At 37.0% G+C, this 17,937-nt stretch overlaps 1 protein-coding gene across 3 annotated transcripts in view; it reads right to left on the bottom strand.

Annotated features, from left to right (window-relative positions):
- PIK3C3 (phosphatidylinositol 3-kinase catalytic subunit type 3) overlaps window positions 1-17,646 on the bottom strand; it is a 133,792-nt gene extending 116,146 nt beyond the window's left edge. The window contains exons 1-4 of one of the 3 annotated variants that reach the window (XM_008073151.1): window positions 17,484-17,646; window positions 13,725-13,913; window positions 9,301-9,444; window positions 2,453-2,582 (exon numbers count right to left, since the gene is read on the bottom strand). In XM_008073151.1, the coding sequence (XP_008071342.1) occupies window positions 2,453-2,582; window positions 9,301-9,444; window positions 13,725-13,913; window positions 17,484-17,551 (531 nt within the window). In that variant the 5' untranslated portion in view covers window positions 17,552-17,646. The remainder of the gene's footprint in view (window positions 1-2,452; window positions 2,583-9,300; window positions 9,445-13,724; window positions 13,914-17,483) is intronic. The other 2 variants (XM_008073152.1, XM_021706512.1) reach the window with 2 other exon arrangements.
- Window positions 17,647-17,937: the final 291 nt, after the last annotated feature.

Consider the following 17,937-nt stretch of genomic DNA (forward strand, 5'->3'; position numbering starts at 1 on the left):
GATCCCTATTTCATCAAACCTAAGACATCATTTTGAAAACACATTTTTCTCCAACAGTAGAGATATAACAATTCTGAAACCTCAGACAACACAGCCAAATGCTGTATGTGGAAGAATAGAATATAGTATTAGCCCCACATGTCAAGAAATAAAAAGTTTCCTTCAAAGAGGGAGCAATTCCTTAACAATGTTACAAACAGGATACATTTTTCCCTTAAAAAAAAAAGTAATTACTGGTTTTGATAGTTGCTATGGTCTTTGGGGAACATAAGTTAACATTAATGCAAGCTGTCACTGCATAGCAAGCTCTGAAGTCTCCACTCCAGAAGTTAAAAGTGCAATTCTATTACAGATAAAAGAATGTGGGAAAGAGCTCAGCTTCAATTACCATCAGAAAAACTGTAGGATGCTTATTCTCATCAATTTTTATTCCCATTTTAAAGATTTACAAACCAATAAAGACTTAGCTCAAAACTGCTAACCATTCTGGGCAATACAGACAGCACATAAATTCTAATAACTATCTCTTGAAAAAGTAGGACCCACTTACCATACTCTCATATAAAGAATTTACATAGAATGTTGACAATGACTGTTACCAATTAACAAAAACATTAAGAAAGCTTCTTCCCAACACCTCATTTAGCTCTGTGTATGTTTAGTCATCATTTCTAGAGTTACTAACGTGTGCAAATAACGAAAAGACTAAACATGCACCCATATAACTCTTAAGGGTTACTGTTTCAATCATAAAAAAGTTGATCATTATCAAGTCACATCTTATTTCAACTATAAAGCCAAAAGATTAAAATGAGAAATAAACACTATAACATTATGCTATGCTAAATTAAAAAGCTGGAAGTCCAATTCATATAAATTCTAATGATTATACTACATACACTAATGTCTAAAATATGTCATAGTTATTAGAAAAATTATTATTTGAAACTTCCAGCAAAAATAATTAGGAAAAAAATTAGAAACATGTGAACAGAAGCCTAACTAATGTGTTTAACAGAGAAACAAAGTAGATAAATGGTGCAACTATATAGCTTTAGATTTCTTAGCTCTTGCAGATTTATAACTTCATCTATAATATGAATCATAATGCTGCTCTTAAAAGACAATTTAAGAGCCTTTGCTGCCTCAATACTTGCTAAACTCCTCTTGCACTTGAAATTTAACCTTTTTCGTATTATAATGACCCACAGCCTATAAATGAGTTGATTCTAGTAAAATTTCTATTAACGATTCAAGGCTTATAAAAAAAAGTCAGAGCAAGTAGCTTAAATAAAAGTTCATCATTAAGGTGAAGTCAAAAGCTTGAGAACTTTCCTATATCCCATGTGAGAATGCAAACAAAATCTCAGAATGAATAGATGAACTGAATATTAAATCTTATTTAATTATGGAGGGGGAAGATTAACAATAGTATATTGGTCAATACAGTTATTAGGTAACAATGACATCATTTTTCCCTAAAATAGCAATACAACAAGACAGCATGAACTTGACAAAAATTTTATGTTGAAGCACAAAGCCTAGCTAATGCAGATACTTTATAATTAAGATTTCTTCCCTATGTAAGTAAAGGCAACAAGCTGTTAAATACTTGGGATCAAAACGTTTTCTAGACATTAGAGAGTCTTTCATACTAATAAGATTGTGGAAAAATATATGTAGGAATTAAGTCTCTTAACAAGAGAACTATAAAGATATCTTTAAACATACCTAGCACAATACTTTCTGAGAGTCCCAAAATAAGTAAAAGTGTTGCAATTTAGGCACAGAATTAAGCTTAGTTTTTGTATTTCTAAGTGAAAATACTTGATTAAAACAATTTTGAAAGAAAAAGGTAATAACTTAGTCTGCTTACAAAAAGGGGGGTAGTGAAAGAAATTTAAACAAGTTAATTGTATAAGGAATCTTCACTTCCAAATAAGCATCTCTAGCATGCAACACTTGCATATTTAAGGCTATGTCAACAGAATAAGTAACATCATGAAAATATCGGCAAGAGCTCTACATGTTCAAATCTGACACATTTCCAGACAAAAGAGGTCACATATTGTATGATTCCACTTACGTAAAATATCCAAAATAGGCAAATTCATAGAGATAGAAAGTAGATTAAAGCAGTAGTTCCCAGGAACTTGGAGGAGGAGGAAATGGGGAATGACGACTGCTTATGGTGCATGGTTTCTTTTAGAGGTGATGAAAATATTCTAAAATTATATAGTGGTGATAATTACATAACTCTGAATTTACCAAACCACCACACTGTACACTTTCCTTAAGTGAATTTCATGGTAGATGAATTATATCTCAATAAAACTGCTATTAAAAAGTTAAATCTAAATTTGTAAAAAACTCTGACAGAATTCATAATGCCATGGTATACTATAACAGTCATCATTCAGAGCTTTCCACCTGTTCCAAATGTCTCTTTTACCTTGGCAAGGCGGCTCATCTGATCTTCAGAGAGAGTGCTACTTGTTCTGCCAGGAGTTTTTGTGGGTTCTGATCCATCTGCTTCTACATTGGGCCAGACTTTCAAGTCATGCATCCCTTGGCGAAACATGCTATGGAAACAGAGAATGTTCAGAGTAGAAGAAAATTAATACAGCTCATTATAGGAAATTTTAGAGTCCTAAAAATAAAGACAAGTCTACACAAGGAAATATATGCCTCTATTGCCAAGCTTTAAGCCCCCAGTGGGATGTAAAGCAATTAACGAAGCAACTAAAATCCATGTCACACTGTTTTTCACATGCCATTCTTTTCTCCTCCAAGCAGTAAGAACTATTCCACGTAGACTGGAAGGAGAGAAGGGTTGGTAATGAGCACACATGCTTCATCACTTTGGTGGATATCTTAGAAATAATAGAGATTGAATCCCTACCCAATGGAAGAATGCCACATTCACAATGACTAAAATAAAAATTTTAATAATTACATAACTGTTTTCTTTAAGTGATGATTCAGATACAGTAAACTATCTGGTCAAGCGCCCAGGTTTGAATCTCAGTGCTATTACCTACATGACCTTGAGTAAGCTACTTAACCTCTCTGTACCTCAGTTTCCTCTTTTATAAAATGAGATTATAATGAGTGACTGTATCTCACAAGGTTATTGGAAAAACTGAACAAATCAGTATAAGTAAAAAGTACTTAAAATACTGATTGGCATATAGAAAGAATTCAATAAATGTTAGCTATTATTAGCCTTTTTGCTGTACAGGTTGATTTTTCTCCTATCTTCTTTTCCACAAAAGGACATCCTAAAAGTGAAAATAATAGTGAGCTCATACAAAAAAATTTCTCATGTCTATAAGTCACAAATATAGCATAGAGGCAGAATTCATCATAAGCTTGGTTATCCTGCTTCAAAGAGAAAAAATGTATGACGTTTGATTGTCACGTTTCCTTCAAAAAGCTACCACGAAGATCAAAAGACTAAATAAACTCAACGTCTTTAGACAATTATGTGTTTTAATTATGCTACTGTCAAGTGTCTGAGCTTGATTTTTACAACAGATTAAAGATGCTCTTCTGTTAATGTTTTTTTTAAAGTTGTTTTTGAACAAGGATTTTAAAACACACAATTTACTCAAACAGTCTCCACTCCAAAGTTGAAAGAGTAAGTTATCACCGTCAATGGGAAGAAAAGACTAGGAGTGTATGTAAGCAAGTAAACAAGTCTGAAACATGTCATACGCTTCCATATTTAATAGTTTTTTTTAAAAGGTACATGTTGCAAGCTGGGTTCGGTGGCTCAGCCTGTAATCCCGCGCCTTTGGGAGGCTGAGGTGAGTGAATTGCCTGAGCCTGCGGGCAGGCAAGACCTCATCTCTACAATAAAATCAAAAAAATTAGTTGGGCATGGTAGCGCACGCCTGTAATGCCAGCTATTCGGAAGGCTGAGGCGGAAGGTCGAGGTTGCGGTGGCCGGGAGAGGCCACTGTACTCCAGTCTGAGCAACAGAGTGAGACTCCAACTAAAATAAATAAATAAATAAATAAATAAAAGGTACATGTTGCATATAGTGACACTTTTTTAATCTTTAAAAAGCTGTCTACTTAACTGTTAAAGATTTACATAATTTTTAAAATCATTATTATAATGTTCTGGCAAATGAAAAATTTCTTCATACACTTTCCTCAGGTAATAAAAAGGATTTTCACTGAACACTATATAATATACTTAAGTAATGATGTGCCATAAACGTTTAGATTGGCGACCACAAAGGATAGTTATAGGCTCACGAGCATAAGAAGGTTAAGGACCATATGTGTTATAAAGGTCTCTAAAGCTGGCAATAAAACAGGTAATTTCAGTAACCATATTTGCAAAAGCTTACCTTATAGACCTAACACAAAATTCCCTGACTGGTTGTGAAGAATCAAAATTCTCAATATCTATATATCATGTTAAACATCAAAAAAGTTTCATTACAAAAATATATACATGCCTTTCATAAAGCTTTCAACTGACGTATAGATTCAATGTCAAGTAGACATGCTTGGAGCAGTCTCTAAAGAACTGTGTACCGTTAGCTAATGCCACTTTAAATAAATATCCTTAAATGTACTTTCAGAAATAGCAGAAGGCTTCCCTTCCCTCCCTCTACCTTCCTATCCCCCAGTGAATACTTTGGCTGGTTGAACTTAACTAAATCAAAAATAAGCACATTTGGCGAGAAGTCAGTTTACTAAATGATTTAGGTGCCTTGGGGTGGATCTGGAGAAGAGATTTAAGGATAGGTGACATGGAGGGTAGGGGTGATGCCAAGTGACTCAAATGATCAAGTGAACATATTACTTTCTTCTGACACTAATGGAACCTTGCAGAGAGTTACACAGGCTCCAGGAGGCAAGCCAGAAGATGCTCAGAGCATCGGGTCCACCTGGGAAATCAAGCCAAACAGGCAAACCAGAAGAAACAGCACAGCAGGATCTCCTTCCAACTCCAGCAGAGGCCCCAGCAGCAGCTGCTGCTCATGGCCCAGGCTGCTATGCCAAGCAACTACAGCAACCACCTCAACTTCAGAATCTACATTCAGAAAAAACAACTGCAGCAACAACCTGCAGCTTGCCAATGGTTCCTTGCCAATTCAACCTAATGATCAATCCATTCTTTAGCTTCTTAGAAATTTCACAAGTTAGACTTTCAAATTAAGGACATTAAGTTATTCTCGCCTTATCGTAACACATTGGTCTTTCAATTATTAATTACACTACTCTCTAGAAAGTTATAATTCACACTGACTCATGTGCACAAAACAGATAAAAGCAAATAGCAAGAGTTGGTAGTCATAAGTTAACCAAGACTACAGTATTAGTGCTTTGAGGATCACTTTTTTTGTTTTGTTTTCTATTTTATTTTTGAATAGAGATCTCACTCTGTCACCCAGTGGCATAATCACAGCTCACCACAGCCTCGACCTCCTGGGCTCAGGCGATCCTCCCTCCTCAACCTCCCAAAGTAGCTGAAACTACTGATGTGCACTACCATGCTCAGCAATTTTTAAAATTTTTTGTAGAAATGAAGTCTCACTATGCTGCCCAGGTTGGTCTCAAACTCCTCAACACAAGCAATCCACCCACCTTGGCCTCCCAAAGTGCTGGATTACAGGTGTGAACCACCATGCCCTGCCCGAGGACCACTTTTAAAAGCTACTAAGTATATATCAGAACACTTTTGGGAAAAGGGTGAGGAGCAGATGGTGCTATTTCACTGACTACAAAATAATTGAGGAAACTATGTATTTAAGGCAGTATTTCCCTAAGTCCTGAGAATAGTGGTGGCACATGGCATGATTTTTGATGATAGGTGGAAGAAAATCTGCATACGCCTCCTGCTGAGAACACTCAGAAGACTCATGTTGCTTGCTTTCCCTGGATGGCCAGTGCCATGCAGAGAAGCAGCTGTGAGCTAGCAGCAAAGGCAGATCTTTGCATTCTGCTACAGCACCAAGAACATCCCAGACACCATCTTCTTCCACAATCCAGAGCTATAGAAGAAGTCAGTGGCTGGCTAGGGAATGCCTGGTTTTTCTTCATGGTAACCAACTCTCTCTCAGGGCAAGAGAGAAAGGAGTTGTTTTAATTTCACATGATTTCTTAGAATTCTTTCTTCTAAGGTGGAGGTCAGTACATGAGCCAACACAGAGGAACTAGGAGATGATGATTGAGCCTTGTTGCACAACCTCTCCACTGTTCAAAGTACCCATAGACACACATTGAAATCTAATGTTATCATCTGGATAAGCATCCTACAACCATCTGGGAATAGGACTGGTTAACAAAGAAAATGTTGATGTAAAACCTTATATCTTTGCCTTAAATTAAGGGTAAGCTGAGTATCTCCCTTATATTTGACTACACACAAACAGAACCATTCAAATTAAAGGACACTTTGCAGGTATTGCATGTGTATTCTGCAAATCAAATAAACCTCCTATCATTAGTATTTCATTAGGGATTTTTTTTTTTTTTTTTTTGCTCCTGTTTCTAAAATTCAATAGCATAGTTGTTCCTATTGTATCTAGTTTTACTATTATTCACTAATGCTAAATAATGCTTTTTTTCCATGTACGGCAGTTATGACAAGTTTTTCTTTTAAAATAAATGGAAGTGAAAAAAAAGTGAGCTGGCTTAAATATAAACATCAAGTAAGGAGTGTATTCAGTATAGAAATATGGTTGGAATTCTAAAAGTCATGAGTAAATGACTCCAGTTTGAGAAATCATGCCTTAAATGAGAAAATGTCACAGAAGAGTACTGACCCCTATCACATTTCATTTATATCTGATGTCTGATGTGTTCAGGACATGAAGGACTAGCATGACCTGTTTTCCAGTTATAGTTAAGAGAAAACAGATGGCTTTCTAGGATTCAAAGTCTTGTCTTAGTTAATGCTAGAAAACAAATTTAAGTAACACCCACTTATTGCTACTATTACCTTTATAAATCCTTGGGGTTTAGTTATGTTTTTAAATAAAACAAGTGCTACTAACTCATCTTTCAGGCACATCACCTGCTTGGTTTAGATGGCAAGTAAAGGAAGTTTCCTTCTACTGGAACATATAGAATTACAAGGAAAGCAAGCACAAGGGAAGGAGTAAAGGAAGAAGAATGCATGAAATGAACGGCACACATAAGTCACATAAGCAGACTACAAACAAAGGTTAATGCGGTGCTTCTCAAAATATGGTCCACAGACTACCTTTCAAAGAATCACTCAGGATGCTTATTTAAAATGATGATTCTTGGACCCCACCAGACACACTGAATTACTGAGAATCCAGAATGATGCTTTTCTTGCAGAATTCCCAAAATAGTCTCATACACAGATTGACTCTGAAAATGATGATTCATGAATAGCAAACAAACATATACTAATGCAAAAGAACAAGCCAAACAGAAAAAGCAATATTTGTAACATATGCCAGAAAAGACTACTTTCATCTATCTAAAAAGACTTCATATATATCAATTAAAAATATGACAACTTTAAAAAAGCAAAGGAGCCAGGTTCGGTGGTTCAGCTTGTAATCCCGCGCCTTTGGGAGGCTGAGGTGAGTGGATTGCCTGAGCCCGTGGGTTTGAGACCCGCCTGGGCAGTGAGACCTCATCTCTACAATAAATCAAAAAATCAGCTGGGCATGGTAGCGCATGCCTGTAATTCCGGCTACTGGGAAGGCTGAGGTAGAAGGATCGCTGGAGCCCAGCAGGTCGAGGCTGCAGTGGCCGGGAGCGGCCACTGCACTCCAGTCTGGGTGACAAAGTGAGACTCCAACTCAAAAAAAAAAAAAAGCAAAGGAGTTTATATACATGAATTATATCTCAATTTTTTAAAAGGGCAAAGAACACCAAGAAGCAATTCACGGAAATATAAACACAATCAATAAACACATCAAAATATAATCCTCCTATTTAATCGTGTACAAATTAAATAAGAAAAAAATACGCTTTAACTTTAAAATAGTCAAAAATTAAAAGACATTTGATAATTCCCAGACATATTGAGGTCTACACCATTTTACACTGAAAGGAACCAGAACTTCTTTCAGAGATTCCAGGTCTGGAGCAGACAATTATCCAATGAACCTGGAATAGTTCATTTACCAGAAAGCAAAAAAGCTAACAAGGCCTACTAGGGTACTGTCAAAAGGACATAGGGTACATTTCAAGGGACTCCTTGACCAAAATGAGACTTTTTGAGCATCATACAGAGTAAAGATAGCAATGAACTAACACGTATAAAACATGTTTAAGGCTAGGCTCAGTGACTCGGCCTGTAATCCCAGCACCTTGGGGGGTCGAGGCAAGTGGAATTGCCTGAGCCTGAAGATTCAAGACCAGCCTGGGCAACTTACCAAAAACTCATCTCTACAATAAAAAAATTTTTAAAAAATGAGTCAGGCATGGTAGTATACACCTGGAGTTCTGGCTACTTGGAAGGCTGAGGGGGAAGAATTGTCGGAGCCCAGCAAAAAAAAAAAAAAAACATGTTTAAGTTCAAAAGTTCATGACAAGAGTTAAAAACAAAAAAGTCATCAATCATCACCTCTGAAACTTACTAGGGTGCAAACTCATTATTCTTAAAATTGATAAAGGAGAAAGAAAGTTAAACATTTACTGGCCTTTCCTATGTGAACTGTATACCAAAGAAAATAAATACTTGATAAAGGACAAAGTTTTTCCTTCGGGAAAACTCCAGTGAACAAATACAGAAAGAATAATAGAATATCACCAATTCTCTAAAGACAGAATGGTCCCTCTGTCCCAGGAGAAAAGAAGAAAAAATATCCTTTGGGATTATGAGATTTATTGTTTACACTAAATTTCTCTAATTTGCAAATTTTTAAAAACTGAATTAACTTTCCGATTACAATCTTACCATCATCAGCAATTTAATGCTTTTTAATCCTGTTTATCATTCTTTCTTTCACTATTATGACAAAGCAGAAAAACCATATAACAAAAGAGTTATAGTACATATCAAATAGTCTTTTATCCCCCAAAAGCAAAGTGTCAATTCCCAATGATTTCTAATAGGAATTACATTACCAATCACTGACAGTAGAGTAATATAAATTGTGCTTCTTAATTAATCTACATATCCTATAGGAAATATGTGACAAATTTGGCCTCAGGAATGATCAAATCATATATACCTAACTGATTTTCACTGGAGAACCAGATTGGGCATAAACTAGTAAAGTCGTCCAAACCTGAGGAAAAAAGGGCCAGAAAATGACAACACTTCTACGGATTCAACCAACAGAATGCTTACCCATATTTTCCAAAGAGTGAAACCGTTGTTCCTCCTACAGGTACAGCTTTTCCTGGTCCATACACATCCCATATGGTCAGGGCCACTTGGGCATTCCTGGGCAAATCAGGGTATTTCACAGGCAGTTTTAGCCATTCATTCCAGCTATGGAAATAAAGTCAACACAAGCAGGTATATATCTTTTAAATTAACCAACCATTCAAGAAGTTTGACCGAAAGAAAAGGTTCCAAAAAGATTAGATGAGTACTCTAAAAAATAATGTGGCAGTCATCTCTATTTTGCCAAAAACAACTTCAATTTTAAATATAGAGGACACGGTTTTGTTTTGTTTTTAAATAGAGCTCATGAAAAATTACAATGATAAACCCTTTAATCAAGAAACTCTGACAATACTAAGACACAAAAAAATATGATGCTAAAAAAAATCCCTGGGAAAACATTTCAGTGTGTTAGAGCTTTCTGAACCAAACTGTGATATTTTTTTCCTTAATCACTTATTCAGAACCCAATTTTATATTATGAAGATAAAATAATCAAAATTACTCATATTACACTCAAAAGCACATCTGAGAATAACAAGTAGAAAAAAATAACCAAAACCTCACAAATTCAAGTGGGATATCTACAAACTTCATCAAAGTTATCAGACTGCTTAGACACGTGACTTCTTTTTATGTGAGATTTTTCTGTAATCAAGTTATTAATACTGATAACATTTAGCTATCAATGCCCTATGCTTTCAAAGTCTCATTAAATATTATCTCAATAAAGAACATTTGCTCTTAATACAGTTAATAACAGCACCCTTTTTTTTTTTTTTTGCCCTCTTTTTTCTTATGCAAATTTTCTTCTGCATTTAAACTTCACATTCTTTTTTTTTTTTTTCTTGAGTCAGAGTCTCACTCAGTCGCCCAGGCTGAAGTGTAGTGGCACGATCATGGCCACCCCAGCGTTGACGTACTGAGCTCAGGTGATCTTTCCGCCTCAGTCTTCCAAGTAGCTGGAACCACAGGTGCATGCTACCATGTCTGGCTAATATTTTTTTCTTGATACTTTGTAGAGACGAGATCTCACCAAGTGGCCCAGGCTAGTCACGAACCCCTGGGCTCAAGAAAGGCTCTCCCCTCGGCCTCCCAAAGGTTCTGGAATTACAGGCTTGAGCCACCATGCTGCATTCATTTGATAATTTCAACTCTCTTAAATAGCAGATGGATTTTAAAATACCAAAAGAATACTATATAAGCAATACACAAACTAATACCTAGCAGATACTGAGAATTCTATTTCTCTGTTTACTCAAAATTATTCTGTTTATTCAAACTTTTCTTGAAGGTGCATATCCCAGTCTGGGTAAAATACATTGGCATCAGTAAGAAACTGAACTATATTTTCAAAAATTTAAACAACAAATCATTTATATCTGCCATATAAATTTATGGACCTCCAGGAAAATTAAAGATGGCTATCAATTTCAAAGAGAAGCAAGAAAGTCATTAAATCCTTTTCTTCTACGAAGTTCTTAAAACACACACACACACATGCTTAAGAAAGCCATTATCTACTACAGATAAGCTTGAGTAACTAAATGAAATTATTTAATTACCATCCATATGGCAGGGCAGGCTAAAAAAAAAAAATACTACACAGTGCCATCTTTTGCCAATAAACAAACATAGAGGTTAATTAACACTGGCTGAAGTTAAAGAGAAAAATCAGCAATAACATGTAAAATAAACTGTGAAATTTGTCACCTCTATATTCTGTCCTTTAGTTAACTATGAGACAATTGATCCTATGTCTCAAACCTTATGCTATTCAACACCAGGCCATCACACTTATTTAAATCAAACCAACTCTACAAAAAGTCTGAAAACTGCTCTAGATATTCTAGAATTTAGAAAAGATCTAATCAAACTCCCAAAAGCCATGTGTTTTGAACACACTATTTTGTTTTCTTCCCCATGAATCATCCCTGTCCCACACCCTGACCCTCATTAACCTCAAGATTAAATTCACCTGGCAATGATCAAAACACAGCAGGAATGTAAAGCCTAAATCTGGATGTTGCACTCTCCACATTCCCCTGTTTTCCCACATTCCCCCACACCACTGTGCTCTCTAGTCTGGTTAAGGAATTTCTGAATTCTAACTTTCTAATTTTTAAGTTACAATAGATATTTATGATACAAGGTAGAATATAAGTGTGTTTTTTTATTTAAATGACCTGCCTGTAAAATAAGAGCCACATAAAAAATTAGAAATGTGTAACATATGTACCTAAAAATGAGAACTTAAGTGTAATTAAAGAAAGTACAAGTTTCACTCAACATAGGATCTCTTATGTAGGATAGGATAGGATAAACATGGAGAAATTTAGGATGAATTCCTCATCATTAGAACTCTCACCACTCACCATCAGAATCTCAGATGTAGATAATTGAGAATCTCATACTACCTTCACAATACTATCTGAACTAAGGAAATGCAAAAATTGGACAGTAAGAGATATTTTTATGGTAAAATTTCTTCTTTCCACAGTTTATAGAATACTTCTTTTAAGCAAGTACTTATAAAGAATAACGACTGTGTGAAGTTTTTGCATTCATTCATTTTAGAAGGGTAATTTTTGTTTTGATGAGTTAACGATAAATTCAATTTTTGAATACTAAAGAGCGGGATGTACAAAATCTGCAAGTGTATTCCCTTAAGCTCTTAAGTTTAAGTCTATTCTCATGTTATTTTACTACAAATACTGTTCTCCATCTATTTTCTACACAGCTGTCTTAGAAAAGTCATTTTTAACAACTTAAGAATACCTTATTAAGTAATTTCACAGTTTAAAAAATATAAATTAGAAAAAGTCAAACATTTAGAGAACAAACATGGGAGTTTTATAACTTTGCAAATATGTACTTAAAAAAGTAATGAAAAGAGGAGCTAACAAGTGGGAGGAGAAATACTTAAGTCTTCCTCTAATTAAAAATTTGCTTTTGCTCTAATTTCATTTTTTGCCAAGGCATGGAAGAGAACCACTATACAATTTTCCTGGCAAAAATGTGGGATTCAGCATAGCTTTTGACCTGCTAAATCTAAATTTGCTTCAACTCTATTTTTGAATAACAGGTCTCTTCAAAAAATCTGAAGGTCTGAGCTCTGTCCTTTAAAAAATATGCACACAAGAAATAAAATTTGCCTATCATTTCAGGAGTTTGAAGATTTCCTGATTCCAGTTTAAGAACCTCTGATAACATTAAGGAATTCTGGTTCTTTGTTTTAGGTGTGACAAGGGTACTATAGTTATGTTTTTAATAAATAATGTACAGAAATACTTGGATAAGATGTTATAACATTTGGAATTTGCTTCAAATTAATGGTGGAAGTATTAGATTGGCCGTGAGTTAGAAATTAGTTAACAGTTAAAGACAGAAGCTTAGGATGTATTATTCTCTCTATTATTCTCTCTGTGTTTGTAAGCTTAAAATTTTCCAGAGTAAAAAAGAATTAAATATATACATGCATAAGTATGTTCAACGTGTATGAGTATCTACATATATACATCTCTCTCCACAAAAAGCCTACCAAAGAAATTACTCCAATTAAAGAGGTGGTATTGATATAGCCAGACCACCAGAGTTCAAGCTCCTGCTCTCTATAAAAAACTCTTCCCAGCCATACCGAACAAGACTGGTATACACAGCATTGCAACCTCAAAGGCAAAGACGGGCAGTCCGTGTGGCCACATCTTGTCTTCCATGAACACATAAGTACATACAACCTGTGTATCCTGCACTGAGTCTAACAGGGTGCTGAATAACACTCACTGAACAAACATTAGAACAGCACTATACAGTCTATCAAGATTTTCAAGAGGCTAGATTAAGGATCCACAATATTATTCTGGAAAACAGGAACTTCATGCTTATTATATTTACCCTGCATCCCAAAAAGGTTTTGCTCATGTACCATGCTGAATAAATCATGAACCTAAAAAAAGTTTCATATGTAAAATAATTTTTAAAATGATATATGAGCAGATGACAATAGATCTCTCTATAGATCTGAGCTCCAAACATCAGGCTGGACAATATTTCAAGCCATCCAGAAGTGTTTATGTGTTCAAGGGCAGAGAATTGTAGAAACTTAAGAATGCTACAAGATTTCTGGTTTTGATTCTGTTGTATTTCAGTCAAGTGTTTATCAAAATGTCAATATACCAAATACCAACACAAATTCACCTCCATTTCAACTGCAGTTATAATACTAATAGGCACAATACTTTGAGTATGTTACTACTTTAAACTATCTGATCTGTGTGTACAGATGTTAAGAAACTCCTCTGTACTCCCTATTTAATCACACTTGCAATAGCCATAAAGAAATGGAAGAACAACTGGAAACCACCATGTGCCAGAAAACAACTTACTTCCATCTTGTACTAAATGCCTTGTAGGATGTTCTCACTGGCAAGGCCAGAGGCTTTCCTTCTGCAAAAACTTGACAAGTAACATAAAGGTCAGAGCATGTGTCTTGGTACAGCCCTGAAAACTTCAACATTGGGTCTTCTAGGACAGCTTTATAACTCTTTTGTTCTCTCTTGCCTTCCAAGCTTCCTCTGAAAGCACAAGAACAACAATGTGTTAGACATGCATTTCTTTCTTTCTTTTTTTTTTTAAGTTGGAGTCTCACTCTGTCACCTAGGTTGGAGTGCAGTAGCACGCTCACGGCCACCCCAGTGTCGATCTGATGGGCTCTGGCGATCCTTCCACCTCAGCCTTCCAAGTAGCCGGAACTACAGGGGCACGCTACAACGCCCGGCTAATTATTTTACTTTATTGTAGAGATGAGGTCTCGCCAAGTTGCCCGGGCTATTCTCCAACCCACGGGCTAAGGCAACTCACTCACCTCGGCCTCCCAAAGTGCTGGGATTACAGGTTGAGCCTCTGAACCCAGCCAGACATGCATTTCTTAACCATATATACAAATGTGTAAGTACTAAAAAGCGATTACATTTTCTTATACATGAAATTAAAGTCCCTTTTACATATGATAAGGATCTCTTAAAACCCTACCATACCTAAGATCATTCCTATCTTCATCAACATATTTCTCTATTTTAGGCTTCTGACTTTTAAATTCTGCCACAAACTCTTAATGTAACATCTAGAAGTCACCAGTTTTCCAAGGTTTAGTCTCATTTTATTCATTTCAAGTTGATGACTTGAATTTATCTATCCTTTCAGCAAACATTTACAATAGTAGCAACAGAGGCCCAGAACTGAAACAAAGTAAACAATACAGTGCTAAAAGAAAATGTTACAAGAAGTCTTTGCTTCTGGGGAGAAAAACTTACCTTTAACTGCATTTGTAGCCGGGTTTGGTGGCTCAACTTGTAATCCCCTGCCTTGGGAGGCTGAGGTGAGTGGATTGCCTGAGCCCGCGGGTTCGAGACCCACCTGGGCAACTTGGCGAGACCTCATCTCTACAATTTAAAAAAAAAATCAGCAGGGCGTGGTAGCATGTGCCTGTAATTCCGGCTACTCAGAAGGCTAAGGCGGAAGGATCGCCGGAGCCCAGCAGGTCGAGGCTGCGGTGGCCAGGAACGGCCAATGCACTCCAGTCTGGGCGACAGAGTGAGACTCCAACTCAAAAAAATAAAACTGCATTTGTTTAGGAGTCTGTCCTTTCCATTTTTCTTTTTTACTACATATGTGTATTATCTTATCATTACTTTAAATTCAAAAATGGTGTTACATGTCATAAAAAGATATGCACAAGAGACTATTAAAGAGGTATGAGCATTTCTTGGACATCAAAATTGTATCAGTTATTGTGACAGGCATCTTATATATTCTTTCACCATATTCTCATTTTAAAAATCATGAAGCAGAGACTCAGAGATTGAACTCATTATCCAAAGTCACAAAGTAAATAATAGAGCTGAGAATAAAAATCAGGACAAGGAGACCAAGGCCAGTGTTCTTCCCACTATAGCAAGATAAATCAAAGAATCTCAAAAGCATGTAAACTGGCTCAGGGGCAGGGACTTAGTATCCCAAACAGGTGCCTAAAATGAACCTGAACTATACATAGAGGTGGAGAAAAAGAGGTAGGAAGTTATCACAAAGGGAAAGAACAGCATATACAAAGGTAAACAGGCAAGACGGTGTGTCTGAGAAAGGACAGTTGTGCAATACAGGTAAAGAACAAAGCTCACATGAGGAAGAAGCTAAAGACGAGAATGAAAAGCAGGAACTGGACAATGATGTGAAATAGCCACCAAATTCAGTAGAATGCCTAGCACAAAATGAACATTTAAAGCTTTGCTAATAAAATTATTTTAAATGAAAGAATAGCATATCAGATACATATCTATGATACTTTTGGCAGTAGTGTAAGAACACACTGGAGAGGTGGGATTGAAAGCAAAAGGTTTGTAAACAGGGAAGGTAAAGGGGAGGTGTCACAAGACTCAAAGTTTTCTGTGTTAACAAATTTGATGAATGATGTTTATGATCATGAAAACCACAGAAGCAGGAAAACAAGCACAGGGGAGTAAATAGAATAAAAAATTCACTATTCTTGATTATATGACTCTAAATTGATATTTTTTGCCCACCCCCCAAAAATCTCACAATGGCAGTCTCCAAAACTATAAGACTGTTAGTATTACATTTTGCTAAACCTTTGCTTTATGCCTTTTATCTGGTTCAAAATACTCAGTGTATCCGTGTACACGTTAATAACGGACCGGTTTTGGGGGGGAGGGGGTTCTTTGTTTTTAATGTTCAAAAGCTTCAAAAAATGCATTCATATGTCCAAAAAAATACTGAGAGGAACAAGACTGAAGGAAAGGCCTTTTTCAATATAGATCCAAAATAAACATCTATTGGTGTATATGACAGAAATCACCTTCCAAGGGTGTGTAACGTATCCTACAAAGGTTGCTGACATTTTTACAAGCACAAATTTATTTATTTGTTTATTATTATTATTATTTTTTTGAGTTGAGGTCTCACTCGGTCACCCGGCCACTGCAGCCTCAACCTGCTGGGCTCCAGCGATCCTTCCGCCTCAGCCTTCCAAGTAGCTGGAACTACAGGCGCGAGCTACCACGCCCAGCTAATTTTTTATTTTTTGTAGAGATGAGGTCTCTCCAAGTTGCCCAGGCGGGTTTCGAACCCGTGAGCTCAGGCAATCCACTTGCTTCGGCCTCCCAAAGTGCTGGGATTACAGGCTGAACCACCGAGCGCAGCCCAACAAGCACAAATTTAAAAGTGAAGAATTTGTTAGAGATTAAGTGACTTCCAAAAATAGAAGGAAACATCACATATCGCAGGCATGCAGACCTTTGAAACATATTTGTCGAATATTGACTGCACATACATCACAAATGCTGATTATAGATAATGTTGTGGTTAGTAATCTGTGATAGCTCTGACCAATACCCCTATACGAACACCTTAAATGGGTCATGTTTCCAACTCGCTCTAGCCCATCTCTCGTTATCATATCCATTATTCTCATCTTAAGATAGCATGTCCTCAGCCTTTATTTTAACCGTGGTGCCCCCAAGATGTTCCTGCAAAGGCTCTTTATTCCTATTTTCTTGGTGCCTTTGTAACTGACACCCTCACCTTCAACTTACCTCCAACTTCCCTACGTCAACAACAACCCAAAGATTCGACCTAGGCTTCTATCACCTCCCGTGCTGCTTCTACTACACCAGGTGCCCATCTTATTCTCAGCCATCCCATCAGTCCGTGTCTATCGCTCCATCATTTCTGAAGCCTCCATTGTACCCTCCAAGTCCCATTCTAAAATAGACATCTTCCCCTTACGTGCGACAAGACTTGATTTCTTACTTTGCAAAATAATAATAAACTTTCAAAGGCTGAATCACAAAAGGCGGTAAAATACAGTAGCACTTAAAAACGTATTCCTAAAGCATAAAGTAGGCTTATTTCTACCTCATAGAGGCCACGTCCTCAATCCTCCTCCCACTCTGACTCTCTCCACGATGCACTCTCCTCCACCTTCCTGGCTATATCCCAGCCGGTCACCCTAGTCCCGGCCTCAGACCAGTCATCATCTTCTCTTTCCTTTAACCCACCGCCCCCCACAGGCCCTGCCTCCACGTCCTACGCCCCAGCGATCCCATGCCCCGTCCCCAGGGCTCTCTTACATTTTAAGCTGCACATTGATGTCCAGGTCACAACTGTAGATGTAGTGAAACTTTTCCGCCTCCCCCATGGCACCCTGGGCAGAGGTAACACCGACAGCTGGAAACTAAGCGCAGGAAAGACGCCAGAACTGAACCTGCGGAGCCCCACAACACGGGAACTTCCGGTTCCGCCCCCCAGCCAGCAGGCCGCCAATCCCCACACGGAGCGACACCCGACGCGACGGAACTCCCGCCCAAGCATCTCTTCTGCGCAAGTGCACAAGGCAGCCACCATCTTGCTTAAGGGCAAATAGGATCCCGGAAACACGAACTATCTGGTTACATTCCAGTTTTCTTGTCTTGACAGGACTAACTTTTTTTTTTCCTAGGAAAAAAGAGCCGCTGTCATTTGAGCTTGCGCTGCACCTAAAGTCAAAACAAAAGAAATTCAATTCAAAAAGAATTTTAATAGCGT

Source organism: Carlito syrichta, unplaced genomic scaffold, assembly GCF_000164805.1.
Source record: "Carlito syrichta isolate Samal-C Ts95f unplaced genomic scaffold, Tarsius_syrichta-2.0.1 Scaffold315702, whole genome shotgun sequence".
Lineage (NCBI taxonomy): Eukaryota > Metazoa > Chordata > Mammalia > Primates > Tarsiidae > Carlito > Carlito syrichta.